The sequence below is a fragment of the Fringilla coelebs genome, assembly GCF_963513975.1.
Source record: "Fringilla coelebs genome assembly, chromosome: Z".
NCBI classification, from domain to species: Eukaryota; Metazoa; Chordata; class Aves; order Passeriformes; family Fringillidae; genus Fringilla; species Fringilla coelebs.
In genome coordinates this window covers 2,045,990-2,067,586 of record NC_140031.1, presented here as the reverse complement: position 1 = coordinate 2,067,586, position 21,597 = coordinate 2,045,990, and the positions used below count along the sequence as shown (strand labels likewise).

The 21,597-nt window shown below is 38.9% G+C and overlaps 1 protein-coding gene across 2 annotated transcripts in view; it reads right to left on the bottom strand.

Annotated features, from left to right (window-relative positions):
- Positions 1–21,597, bottom strand: part of SMAD2 (SMAD family member 2) — a 49,702-nt gene that overhangs the window by 11,713 nt on the left and 16,392 nt on the right. The window contains exons 3-5 of one of the 2 annotated variants that reach the window (XM_084225835.1): positions 4,430–4,519; positions 3,096–3,289; positions 2,482–2,616 (exon numbers count right to left, since the gene is read on the bottom strand). In XM_084225835.1, coding sequence (XP_084081961.1) covers positions 2,482–2,616; positions 3,096–3,289; positions 4,430–4,519 — 419 coding nt within the window. The remainder of the gene's footprint in view (positions 1–2,481; positions 2,617–3,095; positions 3,290–4,429; positions 4,520–21,597) is intronic. The other variant, XM_084225836.1, reaches the window with a different exon arrangement.

The following is a 21,597-nucleotide window of genomic DNA, read 5'->3' as shown; positions in this document are numbered from 1 at the left end:
ACTTCTAAGCTCTATTAAAACTATCATCTACTCTTTTAACAAGCTTTCTTTAAAGACAGAATTTCACAGACCAAAGCAAATTCAGTACCATCTTTGAAGCGTTCTGATACCAGAAACAGTGTCTAATTCCTCAGAAATATCTTCAAAACCCAGGAGAGTATGCATGTTCCTTTTCTCCACTCAAGATGTTCTTTGTAATCCAGATAACGAGTTAACGAACTGCCTTTCGGGAAATAAATTTCTTTGAACTGGGCAAATGTCTTTTCCTACATATTAGAGGCAAAACCTGTGTTTCTTTAGTGAAAGTGTTTGAAGCTAACTATCTCTACAATCACCTTAGAATTGTCTCTGAAACTTCCAGGGGTTAAACACTTTTAATTACACTATTACTAAACAGTAGAAATTTAAAGATAAAGCCTTTTTGCTTAAGAAATAAAATAAAGTTATAACAAACATCATGTCTGAGATGTACTGCAATATTGTGAGATCAGAAGGAAACTAGTGAGAGGAAACTAGATTAAGTCAGTTGAATAAATTAAAATTAACTGAGAGAATTTTATCTTTGATTCATTCTGTGTGCTAAATATAGACATTACAGAATTCAATTTAAAAGGACAATTAAAGGAAATCATCACTAGTAAAAAATATGATAACAAAAATCATATCCATTTTGAAGATTTTTACAGCATTCATTGTGATAAAGGGGACTCCACCCTTCTCCAAATCATTAGCTACAGCTAAGCCCACAGCTGTGGCAAAAGGTCAATACACATTTCTAATCCAACCGATGACTCCTGTTTCCAGTTGCTAATCTAGGCTCTTTGGCACAGATTTTTTTTCCATGTCTAGTCTCTGCCCAAAGAGAGAAGATTTACTCTACCCAGTACTATTAGCAGTTTAGGGTCAGAGGTTGAACACCACACAGCTGGAAATGAACACTCAGGTGGGATGCCAAAAATTTGTAGTGGAGCTTGAGTGCTGCCAGAAGTGTGGATGATGCAACTCAGCCCTCCCAGAACCTGAACTGGAACATGCAGCTCCCAAAGGCCACTCTACACCTTTGTGACCACCGAGCTCTCTTGCAGATTAAGTACTGAGACAGGTCTGGGGTACAAAGCTACCAGACGTGAACCTGCCCTACCAAACGGCTCTCTGAGAAAGGCTATCAAGACACACAAGGCTTATCAGAAACCAGACAAGCATTCCAGATTAAGTCAGCAAGGTCAAAAGTAAGATACCACCATAGGAGCACAGGAGGAGGGTGTCAGTGACAAAGAGGAGGAGGTGTGGTTTTACCTGCATAAACATTTGAAGATCATGTGAATTCCTACAATCACCTTGAGCAAACTTCCTGCAAATAACTACTTTAGCTCATTTCCATAGCACTGGATTTGCAGAAAGTGGCTTTCCAGTAAGCTGTTTGCAAATCTTACCAAAAGCCCTCAGTGTGCAAGTTAAAAGTATATGCAAGTTAAGAAAACAACACTAACTTCTTGTGCTTTCAATTGCTCTATAAAGGTGGAAACAGATGTGGCCAAAATTAAACAGAAAGGTCAAATTAATTGATTGTTTAATGCCATTTCAATTCTTGGATGTATTTAAAGAAAACACAAGCAACATTCTGTTTAAGACCTGTATGTACAACTTGCACATTGCACATATTTGAGTTTTGGGGCAGTCATCTCATTCTTTCAGAGACTCCAGATGTGAATTTTCAGCTTATTTGTAACATGAATGCATTAAACATTTATGAGCAAACTTCAGCTTTACTTGGTTTTGCACTCCATGTAACTTCCTGAAGAGATAGGAAACAGGAAGTTGGGGCAGGAAAAAAAGGTCACTGATTTTACGTTTCAATGAGGGTAACAGGGTTTCAGGTGCAGCAGATCAGCATTGTTTGTTTTGGGGTGGAAAAGGGGAAAAAAGAGGGAGGAAAAATTCCTTACCAGTTCAATATTGTTGGGTTGCTCTTTCATACTAGAAAGATAAAACAGTATGCACACAATAGTAACAAAAAGCTAAAGCAGACCACTACTGATGTGAACTACAGATCAAGACACTTAAGTCACTGCTTTGCAACTTAAAAGTTTTCTCTAGATATTACATAGGATGAGATTGAGCATCAGTTTATTACTCAATCTCAAATGTACAGCATTTGGCAACCCCTGCATGTTTGTGAAAGACGCTTAAAGCAGAAGGCGAAAATCTACTGTGGACTTATTAGCATTCGGAATCTCAAACAAGCTACTGAAACCAAGTCAGCTATTGTGAAATGACAGCAATATGGTTTCATGCAGGATCATGTTCTGCAAACAACAGTGTTTAGGTATTTGCACTGTAATTAATACACGAAATCAACTAAATCTAATTTACTAGTGCATATTTCAATTAATTTGATCATTTACAAGGATGAAATTACCATCTTTGTTCCAGTGGCACAATGTAAGAACACGCTGTCTAGAGTGGGAGTTAAGAAAATACCTGGTATGTAATTGCTCTGTGGTTCAATCCCAGCTGGAAAGTTAGTGTTCTCAGGAATGGAATGGGTATAGTCGTCCAGAGGTGGCAGCTCCGTCAGGATCTCAGTGTGCCGCGGCACAAGCACGGGAGGCAGGACTGGAAAGACAAAATTCAAAAATTACTGGTAATCAAAATACACAATTTTGTGACCTAAAATGAAAAAAATAAATCTAAACCATCTAAGAGTTTCTTCAGATGTTTTGAAATCTTCTGAAACTCAGCACTGCTAATACTACATTTGCACAGCTAGTTCACTGGAAGAGATGGGATTCCTGGGGTGCCTTAAATAAGACCATTCCACATTAGCAAAGGTAAATCAACTTTTTTGTCCTATCCAGTGAGAACTGCACCTGGCCAGCTGGAAACTGCTAGCAGTACTGGAAGTCTTTATAAACACATTCGTAAAGATTTTTCAGTAACTTTACTATTAAAAACTTTCAGGGATACAATCTCAAAAAAAATCTTGAACTTCTATCAAGAGAGGACATCACTTTTCTCTTGTTTTTCATTTAAAACAGTATGCTGAATAAACATAAACAGATGCTGACACAGAAACTCAGAAGCAGCCCTCCTACCTGGTGTCTCCACTCTCTGGTAGTGGTAAGGGTTTACACATACTTCATCCTTTTTAAGATTAAAAGCATATTCACAGTTTTCAATTGCCTTAAGTTCATGGTGGCTGTGAAGGTCTGGCCAGCGCCACAGGCGGCAGTAAATGACATGTGGCAATCCCTTGCGGTGAGACACCTGCAGACGGCCATCGAGAGATCTGCAGGGGAAAGATGTGGAGAAGCATTTACAGACTGCGTGCTGCCTCGATCACTCCAGCAACAGAGTACACACATGGCTAGCTCATTCGCAGAATTCAGTGCATTGACTCTGCTAGTGACATCTATAACTCTAATTGAAAGGCTTCAAATGCAATGAAAATGATCGTATCAAGCAAAGTCAGCTTGTGTTTGAGCTGCTCAAATTATTGCCAGTGAATTTAGAGTTCATTAAAAGCCACTTACATACAACCAAGTATTTAGAATGATTGCTTCATATGCTTTTTTTTTTAAATGCAGAAGACAGTTGTTAAAAATAAAATCACACACTTAATGGTCCCTTCCACTGCTAAAGGCACCTCAAGGCTTTGCTGTGGCATGGATGCTTTATGGTTTTAAGCATAAGAATTCCCAAAGGACTGCAAATAAGCCTATAAGCAGTCAGCTGCCCAAGTGATCCACATGGCAGTATAACTGCAATGCAAAACATATGAATACACATCTTGTAAGGGCTGTACAGTTTATCTTCTTCACTTCATCTGCCTTGCTACCAGCTGAAAATGTTTTGCTAGTTTTAAGACAGACTGCATATGCTTACACAAATGCAGATGTTTATGATTGTTATGGGATGGGAGACAAACCTCAATACACAAATCAAGTAATGTGACATGAAAAAATAAAGACCCTGTTTAGAATTTGCCCACCATTAAGTACTGAAGAATTTAGAAACAATTCTTTAGTAGCTCGTATCTGAGCCAATTAGCAAGATTTAACTGAAAGCTTGTGGCATACAAAGCAGTTTAAACACTTTGTAAGATTAGGTCTAAAGAATTAAGTTCTCCAATTTTGTTAATATAAATACCAAATCACATTAGAGCTTGCATTTAACAAGTCTTCCCATTCTTTCAATAGCACTGGCATGAAAAAGGAGTAATAGTAGAATTAAGAGTTTCATTGGTCAAAACATCAGCTGTGAACACACTGATTTCTACATTGGCAAGGAAATACTTCAAAATGCTGTACCATGAGAGGTCTAGGAATCATTTTAGTCTATTTTATAGCTAAAGCATCCCATTACAGACCCTCCAAAGCCAATCCCTCCCACAAGATTTTTATGATGCGAGAGAGGGCAGAATATTCACCTGGTTTGTTCAGAGAAGCTGTAAAGGCCTGCTGTATCCCACTGATCTATCGTGTTTGTTGTACTCAGTCCCCAAATTTCAGAGCAAGTGCTGTGCATAAATTGAAAACAAAAACAAAAAATTGATATGAATATGGAACATGGTTATTCAAAACACCATGATGTCAAACATGGAAAAATGTACAGAATACTTCCTTTCACATAGAAGATAGAGCACAGTTAGACTGGCATTTAAACTGACATCTCATGCTATATTTTCTATATGAAGGAGGCTATCAAAATGGAACAAGTGATTCAAGGTAAATGATAAATGTTTTTAAAGGTGAATAAGTTCTCAGGTTTCAAGTAATTGATACAGTTGCAATGTTCCTTAAAACAGGCAAAACTTCCTCAGCCTAGTTCTTTACAAAATTCAATTTTCAAAGGTAGTTCCTGGGTTGGGTTGGTTTTCGTTTGATTTTGTTTTGGTTTGGTTTTTTGTTTTTGTTTCTAAACATAAAATGCCCTAAGACTTCAAACAAAGGCCATGCATATATAAAACTGAACATCTCAATCAAGTATTACCACTTCAGCATTAATCTCATTTTCCATGCACAGACTAATTTGCTGTTATTCTGAAAAACAGAAATTCAAAGTCTGAAGAAAAACACATTACAGATGATATTTAGCTGTTTTCTGTACTCTCCTTGATTAAACAGCTAAATATTCTTTCACGTAGTATACAAAACAGAATGTTTTACAGCATAATACCTTAAGATTCAACTATCACATAACTTTAATTGCTAAATCAAGCAGGAGAAAAGGAAAGGCAGCTAAGCCTTTACCAAACTGGCTCAAAGAGCAGATCACAATGAGAAAGATAAAGGAACATTCAGTCACAGACTCAAACTAGAGCAGAGGCAATTTTAACAAAGCAAGAAAACAGCACAGCATTGTAAACAGGCAGCAGACTTTCAGAAACATAAATGAAGCTCAGTTCTATAACATACTTGCTCAGTGGCCACTGAAAACACTATTTTCTATAAGCAACATACTAATATACTCTCACTTCAGAAATTGAGAGAATTTGTTTCATAAGCAACTTGTATCTCTCCTCCCTAAATATGCAGCCTGAAGTTGGCTGGTTGCTGTGTTACCTTTAAAATTAACAGCCTCTGGAAAGTTGCAACAGGAAGAATCCAAGGTCACCAAACTTCCGATTTTAAATACAAATGTTGTGACTGAAATTTAAATTACCAAGTTTAGCTGATAACACTCAAGTTTGGATTGAGTGCTTAAAAAAAGAAAAGTGAGGTTGATGTTTTTATTTCTTCTCATTACACAGGGAAAATTCATTAGTGTTACAAAACAAAAGAGCAGACACCACTTCACTAGACTTGAAACCACTTTCAGGGCTGACAACCACCTCAATTCCACAGTGACTTTTAATAAAACCTAAGTGTTGGCAACTGGTGAAGGCAATGAATGGGTCTTGCTTCCTTCTTGCTCTACCACACACTTCATTTCTAATGCCATCCCAATGAGGCTGAAATGTGCAAGCCAGTGAGAAGCAACCAAAATCAATAAACTGGCTATCTGACCAGAGAACAAACATGACTGAAAATACATGTTCTGAGTTACTTTTTAGTCCAATCACTTCTCTTCACTGTAGTTATATGAGCATTACAAAGGAGAGTGTAACTGTGGGTGGCAACAGCCTGCTTTTATCACAAATAAATATGTTAAATAAAATAAGGCCTTTTGATATATTACTGATTATAGATACAAGTAAAATCTTGTACTAGATGAGTTTGCCTAGTAGAGAGCAGCAGAGAGCCAGAGATGAAGGCACATTCTCTGGCATAGATCCAGCTCTCCAGAAAAGGCAACCATCCTGAACAAGCTGCATCCAGGTCTCAAGAAGCATCACACCTCTCCAAACGAGTGAGCAGAGAGATCCTGCCCATGGCTGCATCAGCAGGGCCTGCAGCCTCTCTTTTCCACATTCTTGAAATGCAGTCAGAAGCTTTTGCCCTGAAGACACATGGACAGCAGGGAGCATCTCTGCACTGTACTGTGTCCTTAAATATGCACCACTATTGCTGCTAAGACAGATCATCTTTACATGCAATTAGAAGAATAATCAGCAGACACAAAGACTGCTGCATATTAATTGACACAGTGAGCTCTGACAGCTCACTACCTTTGAGCAATGGATCCTTCATACAAAGCAGTGCTCCAAAACTGTGGAGCTGTCACACAGATTACACGTTCCCAAAATTGTGGGGTGCATCACTGGTGTAAGCATGACATGCCAAGCATTTGGTTCACAAGGCTTTTAATACACTACATGCAAGAGAGTTCATAGCCCTTGACAAAATAGGATGAATAGGAACAGTATTTTATATTGCTAACTCTTCTCCCTATTAATATTTGAAGCTGACAGCATATTCCACAACCTGCAGAAAGACAAACAGTATCCTGAAGCGGACTGTGTGACAGAGCCACAGCTTGGAATGAAGCTCAAAACACCATGGAGGGAGGACAGGCCAAGAGACACAGAAAAGTGATCAATCAGAGCAGGAAAACTGCTCCAAAGTCATTGGTTTACATGACATGCTATCCTCTGGGATGCATGTCTGCTTAGAGCTGGGATTAGTACTACTGTTTTACTGTTTCATCTACACCAGGACTACACTTAAAGTCCAGTAATGCACAATCAAAGACAGAAGAAAGAGCCAGTAGGAAATCACTTCATATGATCAATGAAGTCAGCTCACAAAGATTTTACTGTTTGCTGGAAGAAACATCTAAAGAAATAAAGAGTTTCTCTACTTCCTGCTGACATAAAAGATCCATAGCCTCCAAGGTGCAAGACCGCCCCTCACCACATCACCCAGGCAATAAATCAAGACTCTTAAAATTCATAGACATGCACACCAGATCAAAACTAAATTGCTCACAAACCTAAAACTATACTTCAATACACAGTACTTCCATGAAAGGTCGCAGTATGTTTATTCATACACAAACCATTGCCTGACAGAGGGCATGCATGTCTACTCATCCCTCAAAGGTGGTGCTGGAAAGGTGACTGAATTCTGAAAGATATTTTAACCACCAGTGAAACCATCTGAAAGTAAGACAGGAGGTACAGATTTTTAATAGTGCAGAATTACTGCCTCAAAATAAACAGGAATCACTCACTCCTAAATCTACCTTTCTGAAGTGTCCAAAACCTTGTGTGATGCAAAGAGTCCTTTCCATGCGTAAGTCCACAAAGGTTTCAGGAGAATCAAGTACTAACATCTGTACTCATAAGTCAAGCCTTGTCTGGAAATATTCCCAGGCCCTGGAATGCGATCATGTATGCTAGAAAGCAGCTAGGACATTCCCCAGCACCAGGCTGTGCCAATTATTGTTCTCCCACACCATTCCCAGGTTTGTGAGTCGCACACCATTGGGACCCAGTCACAGTGGACAATTCAGATGCAGCTCCCCTGCTCTCCTAGCTGAGGGTTGAAGAGAATGGACAAGGCACTCTTGAGCCAGTTGGACAGTGCCTGGGAATGTTCCCAGGCACATTTAATTTATTAATTAAATTTAATTTATTAATTAAATGTGGGAGGGAGGCAGCCAAGACGTACCACCATTTCACCTCCAGTAAGCACTCAAGCTGAAGCCTGGAAGCACACTTCAGGCTTTGTATTTTACCAGACAAGGGGGTTTGGTTTTGAACTCACTGTACACTGTATCACTGGTAAGCCATCATTGTTTTCAAAATATAATTTGGCTTCTGTGTCACTGTACCTAAATGTTTCCTGTGCAGACAGTGTTTAAATATACTCCAAAACACAAGTTCAAAGCTAATGTACTTCCTCTCTCCTGGACACTTTCATTCCAAAGAGCATTTTCACTGCTGTTCTCAAAACAATTTGTTGACAGAAACAAGTGAACATTTGGTCAACAATACAAAAGTTAGTTTTTTATCTTTTCAACACTTTTCAACAGTAGCTCCCAATAGCTAATCATCATGTTCTGTGGCCTTAGCACTCCATGCTCGAACAGAAGATTGTTACTTTTGCAGTTCCAACAAGTAAGTGAATTTATTATAAGGGACTTCAGGGACATAAAGCACCAGTTTGGCTCAGATTCCCAGGTGATGTGGAGGTCTAACAAGAGAAAACTATTTCTTAGAGAAAGGAGACATGCTGAAAAAATATTTGCAAAGAATAAGAACTGCTCTTTGAGACCCAGTACTTTTAGGGAAACCAAATCTAGCAGGTATGTGACTAAGCCGCTACACACTAAACCTGGGACAACTGGGCTTTGGGACTCTTTAGGACTGACCAGAGGACTGATGTGGTAAAGAAAGGATCAGGTAAGTTTATAGATGGTAGAATCAAAGATACTTCTGTTAGAATCTTTCCCTGAATGGAAAGGGTTCTAAGAGCTGGTGTTTCAACCTGACTTTTTATCTGCTTACAAGGAACATCACCTCATACGATACTGTGCAATTCTGGCAATAAGAATCTTTAATGTGGCTATCAGCACGCAACAGTACACAGTATGCCTTCATTTCTTCCATTTCATCATTTCCTTTAACAGGAAAAACTGAGTTCCAAAAAAACCTGTACTCTGGGCAAGAAATTACCTACACAATGAGTTGTAGCAAGGCTTTACAATTTTCACACAAAATGCCAAAACTGACTGTCTTTATTCACTAAGACAGAAAACACTGACATACACAAGAAAAATGTGGACACAGGACAACCACAACTACTGAAGATCTGCAAGCATTTGTATTGCCTTATCTACGTGGCACAGATGATGTTCATTATTCCATTACCTTAATGGAATAACAGTTAACTGTAAGACTACTACAAAAACTGGACTATCAAGTCCTGGTACAAATACAAATAAATTATTGATCTGCCCACAACAAATGACCATAGAAAACAGTTTGTGCTACACTCATGAGTAAGCAATAAAATTGTTTTAATGCAATGTATCTCAACCAGAGGAATAATGTCCCTATCAAAATCCATAACAACAAAAAAGCCTACATGAATGAAATAGTTTAAAGAAATGCACTGTACTGATCTTCATGAGTCAAAAAATACACATAGACCTCATATCATCTGGAACACACTGCCCAAAACCAAGTTCTTGTATTTGATATGTTTAGGTGGTAAAGACACTGCAGGAGAACACTGAACAGGATATGATGACCTGTGACAGCACAACCTCATCTCGATGAATATAGAAAGACATTTACAATTTAGCTTGTGGCAGCAGTAATTGTAATAGAAACATCAGCAGCTGAAGAAGTATATACACAGATCAATCCACAATCCCCTCACTCATGTTCAGATGCCAACTATTAAAGCCTACTGGTAGTCAACATAGCCTGCTTAATTAGGATCAGTTTCTCAATGCAGTTAAAAGCCAGAAGCACTGATTTGCAGATCCAAGCAAATATGTGCAAGCATTGACCAGATATTCATGGCCACAGCATCAACAAGCTCATGTCTACGCATAGCACTGCACATCCTCCAAGACATCCTAAACCTTCCCCAAGAGCACTTGCAAAGCAGAAGATACAAAAAGGGATAAAGGTGATAGATCTTATCAACAATTCTCATTTTTAGAGAGATGCTGTTTATTTGAGGCTATAGCTAAAAAACCTGAAGCCAGCAGAATTTTAATCAGTATCCTCTGCGCGATAGTTTTGGTGTGCACCAAAACTATCACACACAGTGCTTGGGCTGACCAGGTATATGACAAGTTGTTGCTACTATGAATTTATTACCAATTTTTACTGAGAAACAGAATGAACAAGTAGCCATCCTGCCACTATTTACAGTGTTGGCCACTCTGTGTGGTGAAGGTACTTTTTAAACTAAATTAAGTGCTTGCAACAAGTACAACATCAGATGGAAGCAGGCAGAACCACTTCAAAGATATTTACATATGAAGTAGCAGAAACTCTATAAAGAAGTTATTAAATATTGTCACAATTCATATACAACTGTAGTTACACATTTTTGCTTCAAAATCTTGCAAGGTGGAACAGCTCTAAAGGAGCTAAAAGGCATTGAGTTCAGTTGGCAGCCTCCTCTTTACCTGAAGTGGTAGCACTAGAAATATGACAAATAAAACCTGAAATGCAAATAGCACTGTGCTAGTCAAAGCCCACATTATACAGAAAACATTATAGAAATGGTCTTGGACATTTAATTTGCTTATTTGTGAAGCATTACACTGAGCCCCTAATATCCTTCCTGAATCTTTCACATCTTTCAAAATCTGCAGCCACTAACAAGTCTGCCTAGTTCATGTTCAAGGCAATCTTCTCCATTTGCCTTTCTCCTGCATCTTATAATCATGAGCCTTTCTCCCACTGAATCTAATTTGTCTGCCCCTACATTTTCTGAGGCATTTGTAGTGCTGAAGCTGTGGCTGAAATGAAAAACAATTTCAGCAATCTGTGACAGTACTCAATTTATCTCTTTTAAAATGGGAGATGAGAATCAAAGTCAGTTTTCCAATTCTAGAATTCTCATGCAAAGCCTTCCCTACAGAATTGAGCCTGATGTTGGTTTTCACTGTTTTTACTCAAAGACTATACAAGAAAAACTACAACAACAACAACAATAACAAAAATGATCAGATTTTTCAATTGAATTAGATAAGTTGCTTATACAAGCATGCAGGCACCTTTATACTAGCCTAACATTTACTAGGCTTACATCTTTGTTACTTTGCCAAGTAGGCAGAAGAGAGGCAGAAAATTTGCTTCAAGAGCTACACCAAGCTATCCAAATTGGAGTTAGAGCAGCAATGGCCATTAGATGTATGGAATCCCATTTTCTCATAACATATGGGCAATGCCAGTGCTTTAGCATTGCTCATAGCTGCCTCTGTAAAATTTACCTGAGAAAACAGGTTGAAGTCTGCAAACTCCTGATCTGTACCTTGTATACAAGATTTATACCTTTGTTTTTAAAGAAATAAATCAATGTTGCTATGAAATGTCTTAGATCCAAGACTTCAAAGCAATGTAGTGAGCAGGAAGCCAAGGCAGGAACCACAACGCTGACTCGGCCTCCAGTTTACCACTGGTGTGGCTACACTGAAGCTGCACTCCTGTGAACACACTGCCCATTACACTCCACTGTTTCTACCTTTGAGAAAAGGACCAGTGAATTAGTGTATGGAAGAAAAGAATCCTTCCTCTCGTATTAGTTACCTTCTTCCTGATGCAACTGAGATTCAAGAACAGCTGAGGAGACATACCAAGCCTTTGGAGCTAATTCAGAAATGGTCACAAAGTCTACAGTAGTAGGAAACACTGAATTGAAAGGCTGACGTGTAACAGAGATTATGTCAGCATTTAAAAAAGTTCACTGGCTTACAAAGATAAATGCATTGTACTCAGCACAGACAGCTCCTACCAAACTTGCCTGATCATGGTTTCCTTAATTCTGGGTCTCAAATGAAAATATGTTTTTATGAAAATATGCTTTTATACTCTCATTCGATGGTCCTTTCTGTATACTGACAATTAGCACTTTTCCTTATTACAGCCTGAAATGCCTACAAACGAGAGAGGAGCAATGCTAACTATATTACCTGTCTTTCCAAGTAGCACCTCAGCTAGCTGCATCACCAAGTGCCTGAACAAGACCACTAAAATACAGTCTGGTTGACCTAAATGCCTCAACTACTGAAAAGCATGTTGTTTATGTTTCTTTTCCCCATGCTGGGGGTGACAGGGGAAAAGTTACTTGCACTATGCTGACTGAGGAAAGACTAAAACAACCTGCTATAAGGACATGAATGCTAAGTTCCTTTCATGACATATATACTTTACTCCTCCTTTGAATTATTTTGCACCCCTGCAGAACTGATCAATGTCTTCACTTGCATCTCCAGCATCCCATGTTACAGTGACATAATGTCACTGACATAATGTCATCTGCTCACTTAAGTGTACAGAAACAGGCACACACATTCATCAAATGTAATGACTCAGAGCTACAGCAGTTCATTCCTGCTTGTCAATGACATCAAGTTACAGAGGTCCTGATCTCATTATCCCACAACAGAAAATATAAAGTTTCAGTAATTCAGCATGAAATAATGATTTCTCTTCCAATCACCTGCTAGAGGGATGACCTAATAAGTTAACAAATGCCAAATAAAATCCACAGATAGGAATTCTTTTTGAAAATTATCTCCACCACTCTGTGGTGGCACTTGCCCTTCAGAGGAGCTGGACAAAGATTCTTCTATGGAGACAATTCTGTGATAGAAGCTGGGGTAGAAAAGCAGACCCTAGAAAAGTTCTGTTAAAGGGCTGTACCAGCAACCAGAGTAAATGAATATCTACATATATTTACACACAACTGGAGGTGGATAGCTTAGGTAGTTATAGATGGTTTGCCACCACAACCTCCTATTCTTCAAAGGAGAAGTAGAGCCTGACAAGTCTAGGAAGAGGATACCAAATAATGTCTTACAAAGCTCTGGACTGAATCTTCTTGCGGAACTGAAAGCACAGATTTCTCTCTCAGCACAAGCTCAGGTAAACAAGAGTAAAAGTGTGGACTGAGCACAGATCATTTACAACTAGGAGAGCCTCCTCAAGTGTCTCTAACCCCTTAGATTTACTTATTTAAGCAGATGGCCTTACATAGTTACTTAAAAAAAAAAAAAAATTAAAAAAATTGCTTTTCCTCCTTCCCCAGAATCCCAAAGCAGGCCTTTATGCTTCAATCAGAGGACACAGATATTTGCTTAAAACTGTAACACTACCTTCTCTCCCTCCCCCCACACCACAGGCACGTTCAAGACACACTACATGTAGCCAAGAAAGATACATTTATGTATGTGCATATTTAGTGGAATATAAATCAGGAACCATTATACAACCTCTCATCTTTCAGAATGCTTTTATGAATAAAGTTTACATAGAACTTTATAAAATATATTCAAAACCATTTCTTCAAATACAAAATGCAGCATCTGAACTGAGGAAAATGACTTAATAACCTTCCTTATAAATAGATGTATGCTAAAAAAATTAACACATCAAAATAGCCAGAAAAGCAGGAGGCACAGGATGCAATTAACCTCTCTAACACTGTGGGAAAAGAAAAAAAGTCGTTGAATAACTCCCATTTACTTCAGATTAAAACTTCAAGGATGTCCACAGGGGACATGAAAGTGGAACGTGATGTACAGAAGATACTGTTAGAGCCCAGCATTTGAGCTGCCCAGTGCTTGTTCCAGGGCCAGGAGCTAGTTTTCTCTAGTTCTGCTGAGTGCCAGGCCAACAAGGGATCTTGATGAACAGTCTATGCTTCTGTTGCCTTTTCTAAAGGAACACTTCTTCCTGGTCACATGTGTAACAAACTGCCTACATAGGCAAAAATAAAGATATAAGCTCTTCAAAGCACTTTATTATCCTCCCTTCTCCCAAATCCTGACATGCTAGCCCAGTGCTGTCAGACAGAATAACACAGTCAAGCACGAGCGCTACCTTTATTCTTCTCTCAATGCTAGGAGATCCTGGAAGGATAGAACCTCAAAGTTCAAGAGCAATTTTCCCAGGATGCCATGGAAACCAAGCTGAAGCAAAATACTCTTTTCTTTTCTCATTGTCCATATGGTCTGCTCAGACACAGATCTGATCAAGGAGTTTCTACTCTCTGCTCAAAGGCAGGTGGGGAGTAGAGCCTGAAAATTTCTATATGACAAGGTCAAGCAACACAGAGGTAGTGTCAGGACTGAGAAATAAAAGGCATGCAGCGCAGCTCAACCTCCTTCAATACTCAGCAGGGAGCTGGCCACAAGTCTTATGCTCAAAGACCAAAGATGTGGAGCATCCAAAATCAGCCCATGGAAATCATGAGCTAACAGCTTTGCTGGGAAACTTGCCCTGCAGTTCCCTGCTCCCAACCAAACACCACAGCTTTCAGCAGCTCTGCATCTCACAAACACTGAAGCAGTCTAACTGGTGATAAGAAGAACCTAAGTCACATGTTCCAAAACAACCATCAAAACCAATCTTTCCTAAATGCCCTGTATCTATTGAAGATGACAAGTGCACAATGGCAGTTCTCTAACCAAGGGGTGGAGGGAACCCAACAAAAACAGAGCAAAACAAAACAAAAAAAAAAAAGGAAAAAACCCCACACAACAAAACCAACAATAAAGAAAAACCTATTATCATGTGAACCTACAAACAGTGAGGACATGGATGTTCATGCTTTAAGATGGCATTATTGAAATGGTAACTTGGAATTCCTACACTGCTTTATTTGTTACCCTATTATATCCAATAAAGGTTTTCTAACTGCTGCAGTTTCACATCTTTAGAAACATAAACTACTCTGTATAACATCAGGCAGTGGGTTACGATGACACCCAGTGCATTTTCACAGGTTAATGCTGTATCATTCTTTACAGACCTGAAAACCAGAAATATCCAAGGACAAAGTACTTGTATATGAAGACCTATCCATCACATATTGGCTGATATATCCCCAACAAATTGTTTTGTTAATAGCAAACAAATCTCACAGATCATACTCCAAACAGACATTAAAAAATGACCATTATCCCAAGTTCTCTAACCACTGTTAGTCACAGCAGGTGTGGTGAAAGCTTTCCTCACAAGCTAACAGGTACAGCTACCAAGCAAGGGCCAAGTCAAGTAATTTTTCTTGAGTCTGTCATCCTCCAAGTGGGTGAGTGACTGATGCTACCACCTGTGTGGGCTGTTTTGCAGCTGACAGACAGCTGAGAAAACATTATATGTTTTGATTAACCTTCTCAAACTACTGTGTATTTGTGATAGTGAAGGGGAGAGATTAGCCCTTCAAGTTAATTGTCCACAGTCCTCAAAAAGGATGTCACCTTGGCAAAAAGATTACTCTTGCAACAACAGTTACAGGGTTTTTAAATACCTCATTTCAAACTGAACTTTCCTCTGGACAGCCCCTATGAATTACACACCCATCTCAAAAACCCAAGAAGAAAAACAGAAGTTATATGCTACAAAATGCTCAATGCAGGCAGGCCACCACAATCCCTGCTGCAGCCCAAGCCATGCACACCTGGCAGAAAACTGGTGAAGCAGAGAATGCACTGACCTTGATCTACATCCCAAACAACAGACTGCCTTTATGAAAACATAAAGAAATACCATCGATTATATAGCCAAATTAGAAGTGTTTCCTATAAGTAATTTCAAATGAAGTTAAAGTTTGAGCCTTAGAGAAAGCTTCCCCAAGCAACACATTGAGGCTTAGAAATGAATGGTACTTGTGACATCACTTTTTGCAAAAAAATACAGTTATGTCTGACAATGCCCTCACCAACACTGACAATGCCCACATTTCGTTATGAAAATAAAGAAAACTCACAGCTAGCAAGGTAGCCATAAAAAGCCTTGAAGAAATACATTGTTCAAATAGAATAAATAAATAAAACATTATTTTTAAATGCACTTTGCATGTTTGCTTAGATATTTTATTAGTTCATATGCTTTTCATAAGACACAATCAAGAAGGTAATAGCCAAGGTGCCTAACTAGAAGCTTCTACACTCCTCAGGCCCAGAAGAGAACATGGGACCCTACAGCAGATACTGTCACAGAAAACTGGAATATGCAGGAGACACCTCTAGAATAAGTATCAAAGTTACTTCCTGAGCTTTGCTGACTAAAGCCTAGGCAGAAAGGATGTGTTAAGACCTTGGCCAAGTCCTGAAGTCTTTGACATCTTGTTCATGATCCACACCCACAACATGCATCTGAAGACTGTGCCCACAAGTGCTCTTGCCTCACATCCAATTGCTTAACAGGTAAAGCACTTTTCCAGAACATACAACAGTTTCTTTTCCTCACTCCACCTACCAGAAGTCAGCCCTGATCTACCACCACCTGCCCTCTGCTGAGGTGGCAGTCACCCTGCTCTCTCTCTCTATCCTATGGCAGCCAAAAATATGAGAGTTTCAAAGGCTCAAGGAACACTAACATTTAAGTTAACAAATACATGGATTTTGCTGGGAGGAAAGCCGCTTAAATCCTTCTTGGAATGTCTGTGGTTGTTGGCTAAAACATGGAGGGGCTCCCAGAGGATCAACAAACACATCGGCACTCAACTCCAGTAAAAACGTGTTCCCATCAGCAAAGACAATTACAGAATTTTTTAAATGACTGCCATTAATGTAGCTTGCACTAGGTAGAGCCCTTCTGTTTTCCTCCTGTATTCATCTAATTGAGACATACATTGGATAGTAAATTTTTGGGTATTAACTGTGTTTAGACAAGATATCAACCTGCAAGACAGGTACATGGGACAAACAGAACATTCAAAATTAAAATGCAAAAGAACTGCAAAAGCATTTTTGTTATTGGTTTTGTGGAATTCTTTATTACGGACACATGTGAATTCCTTTCCCTGGTACGGCTGTTCAGTTTATATTCAAATTCATCCCACAGCAGCAGAAGAGGATATTTATGACATAAAGAGAGTAAAGAATTATCAGTGAGCTTGGCTGACTGAAGGCTGTGCTGCTGCAGGTTATGCAAACACTGCAAGGTTCAGAAGCTACTCCTGAAAAATGTAGTTGGGGTCCATGAGATGAATTTTTGAGTAGCCTCTTAGAGACAAGGCTTTATCAGCCAAACACCTGACTCAAAAACCATTTCTGTGCCACAAATCTGCAAGATTCCACACCAGTTGGTATAAGCCCTTCTTCATGTTCAAACCTTCAAAACTACAGCATGGGTTGAAATTATTTCAAGTATTAGAGGAACTCAACTTGAAGCCTTCCACAAAAGTAAGGGGAAGTAAAGACCAGTTCTGGGAGGTAACTCACTAACTGACCTAAACAGTAACTTTGAAGTTCTGCATTTAAGCTATACTGAGTATGCTTCACATGCACCAGGCTTTTCTCTATCCAGTACTCAAGAAAAGAACAAACCAAGCACTGAAAAAGGGGCCTGTCTACCTACCATTACAAGCGAAGTTTCTAAGTGAAAATCCTCAGCTCTAGTTCTAAGACTTGTTTGTACATTTTGTAATGAAAAGCCACAGTTTGGAGGATCTTTTCTGCACAAACACTGAAGTCAGATTACTGTGCAGCACTTGTTCAAGGGGATTTCCCCAACCTCATTGTTCTTCTGCCAATTCTAAAGCATATGCAGCGAGATGTGAACTTACTCCAGCTCCCGATTGTTCTCTTGTATCCTGCCAGTCGGCTTCAAACAATGCAACATGACAGAAGCCAAAGAAAGCTGTTCATGATGAGACTATGGCATTGCACACAGTAAATTTTAGAAGCTTTCCACCAATCAGCAGTGCAACTGACTCAGAGTAAGTGAAAAAAAAAACCCAAGTAGTAAACAAGACATGGGAAATTACTTTTATTAAATTAGCAGGTGTACATTACAAGTGGGATTAAATCAGTGGGGAGCCTATTAAACAGCTATTTGTGTTCAAAGCCGCAGCAGTAAAGGAACTGCAGTATCTGTTTAGCCTATAAATTCCTCCTAGCCTAACAGCCTGAGCAACATATTTGGGAAGTTTCTCATGTAAAATTGGGTGGGTTGTCATAAAACATTCACACTAGTAAAAACAGCACTCAGGTGTTTCTTGGTACTACAGTACCAAGAAAACTAAAATGGCTGACTTATACAGAAGAATATAAAGAGGAGAGGAATCTTCACCACACTGAATAGCTGGCCAGCTATAAAGGCATGAGTTACCACAGCAAGATAGGGAATAGTTTAGCACAGACTGGGGCTGGGTGAAGATAGGGAATAGTTTAGCATAGACTGGGGCTGGGTGAAGATAGGGAATAGTTTAGCATAGACTGGGGCTGGGTGAAGACTGATTCCTTTATTGGAGAAAAAATAACAACTATTTATGAGATAATTTGGGGCTTGCTATTCTCAATAAAGCACAGTCAACATATTTTTTTTTGCATAAATAATGTCTTCTTAATGGCAGCATGAACTGTCAAGATGCGGATATTACTCTTCTTAGTCAGAACTTTCTACCAGAACCTACTGTGCAGGTAAGTTGCTAAAGTAAACACAAGTTTACTTGGACTGATGCCTCAGCATCAGTTGTTAACCTGACAATTAATTGCACATTTAAAATTAAAAAAAAAAAAAAACAAGCAAGCTTTAACACTTACTTTAACACTTATTTTTAATTCAGACTTTTCCTGCTCCTTATCATTAAGGCAATCCTAATGAAGAGCAGCATCAACTTAAACAAAGAACTTTCACAAATCCTAACCACTCACATTCTCATCCCCAAATTTGCTTTCACATCACTGATATTCCAACAGCAAAACATACTTTAAGCTCACTCTCTGAAGAATTAATACACCTTATAGCAGTGAAGGTGGCATTAACACAATCCTTAAAAAAATATATCTCCATTTAGAGACAGAAAAATAACAGCAAATTAGAAACTTAGTTTACCTGGGAAAAGGCAGGAAATCCAAGGCCAGAATCCACATTCCCCCAGCCTTTATCCAGAATTCCAGTTAGTATATAATGTAATCCTCAAAATTCAACATTTCTTCCTTCTGACTCAAGAGACAAGCTCCTTTGAACTATACAGCATTTTGCTACTTGCTAAGTATTTTTTACATTTGTATTTTTACACATTGACCTAGCTCAAACGACATGCCAAAACTCTCTGCTTGGCACACCAACTCTAAAAAATTATGTGGGTAAGTCACATGGCTTCCTGAATTGCACGAGCTTAAAACTGGCAGCCCTAAGTATCTTTGTTTAATACTCTAAGACTTCCTTTTTCAGGATGACATCATTGTAAGATGCTGCAACCTGAGCTATGCCTACACTAAAGCTTAACCTCAGCTACAGCAATTCAGTCCTCACCACCAGCCACAGCTGTACCACAAAACAAGCTAACAGTTATGTTTAGTATTTGTAATTAAACCTCACTGAATTACACTTGAACACAATTGCTGTTCTTAATTTCAGTCAAAAGTTCATCCCATTCCACCCTGTGCCAAGGAGGAACACCTTCCACTATTCCAGGCTGCTCCAAGCCCTGTCCAGCCCGGTCTTGTACACTTCCAGGGATGCAAGGACAGCAACAGCTTCTCTGGGATACCTGTGCCAAGGCCTCCCCATCCTCACAGGGAACAATTCCTTCTCCATATCACATCAAACTCTGCCCTCTGGTAGTGGGAAGCCATTTCCTGTGTCCTGTCACACCAGGCCCCTGTCCAAAGTCCCTTTCTTGTAGTCCATTTAATGAACCTGAAGAAGCTCTCACATATCCCTGAAGAGAGACTAATCCAGTAGGAAGTGGCAGTAGAGGAAAACAAAGCTATTAGAGAAAAAAAAGCATTACCTTGTACTCATATCAATCCTCCGTCTATTCCACCCATGAAATGAAGCAACATCATTAATTAAATAGGAGAAAACTAACAGAAGTTGCTTTTAGACTATAATGTGGGAATTAGATTAAAAGGGTTAATAAAAGAAGGAATAACAGTATTTAACATGATAACATTACCTACATTGCCATATTAATTGCCAAACTCTAGTTTAGACATTAAGTTTCAGGGAGCCTTGAAGTTAAACCTCATGTGAATTTTTATTTCCCACTGTACGTCCATGCAGTATCTAAAGGTGTTTTGCAGCCCAGAGTTTGAATATGTAATTTTACATAATTAGGGCAGCATCCTTTTGTCTATAACCACATCCTTTAGTCTTTTACAGAGAACAATATTTAAGTTCCACCATAATTATGGGATGCAGAATAAGGGCAGTTTGATTCTCCTGCTACACCTTTCCAATGAACACATCCAAAGTACTCACAACACCAGATATCATAAGGAGGAGCAAAAGATTATGAAGCTAATCTTGGCCAATATCCCCCAAAATCTCAGCTGTTTCTTGCCATACTTCCAGAAAATATTTCCTTGGCTTTGTTCTAAAGAATGTTTTTATTGAAATTCCAACAAGAGAAAAACAGAGGGGGGTCTGTTTCATCTTCAATAATTCTGTCACGAGAAAAGAGAGTCAGTTTATCAACAAATGATTTACAAGCATATTATTCCTGTAATCTCAGCAAGAAAAATAGTACTTTAGTGAACTTTGAAGCATTGTCTTAAATATCTATACATATTTTTTAAAGCTTAAGATGTTTAACTATTGTTTTCATGCATTTTCATTTACGTCCAACTGAATGCATCCAGTCTGAGAAACACTACATGGTTTGAGGATATTTTTTACATATTAAACTATGATTAAGAGTAACTGTCCATCCCCAGCTTGAATAGTGAATTACCGCATCTCTGCTACAAACTCTCAGAAAGTGCCAACTTTTCTTTCTGGGAAAACATGCTTCACCTCTGTCTGGATTGGAATGTTATTTTAGACTCCACTATGCCAACCCAAGTGCCTATCACTGTTCTCTTCACTAACTTGCTCATAGCTTAGCAGATGTTGGGAAGTTTCCAAGAAGAGTTCCCAGAGAAGCTTTCCCTGCTCCCCAGTTTAATTGCTGAAATTACCCGTGTCCTATGGCTTTAACCTTAGGACGAACAAAGGAGTACCTGTAGTGCTCTCCTCTGAAGTAACCTATTTTGGGGAAAGATATTAAAGCCTGAAAACAATCTATTCTAGAAGCTGCATCAGCCTGACAACTCTGCTCTATTAGTGATCAAAAGCATTCCTAAAACTAGGTTACTGCATGCAGCCATGTGATCACTTTCCTGACAAATATACCCAAGAAATTTAAGAAAACATGCTAACTGGTAGAAGGTTTGACTTTGCTCTTTACATAAAAAAACTTTGCTCTTTACACCTAAATTTACTTTTTACTCAGTTATGTGATGAAAATGGCATTAAAAAAGCATAATTTTAAAAGATTTGTTTTCAAACAGCAGTTCCAGGCCAGTTTCCCCTGAAACTGGGTATTTGAACAGGGTATTTCTTCTTCCAGTGTACTCCTGCTGTTAACTCTTGTGTAGACACTGTGATCTGCACCCATAAGCTCCATGTTCGGAGGCTCAGAATAACTCATAAAGAGGGCCGACATCTAGAAAACAATTTTAACATGTGCCATAAGCCATGCCTAGGCCCCCTGTCTTACTCAGTAGGGAATGAGGGAAGGGTTGTGG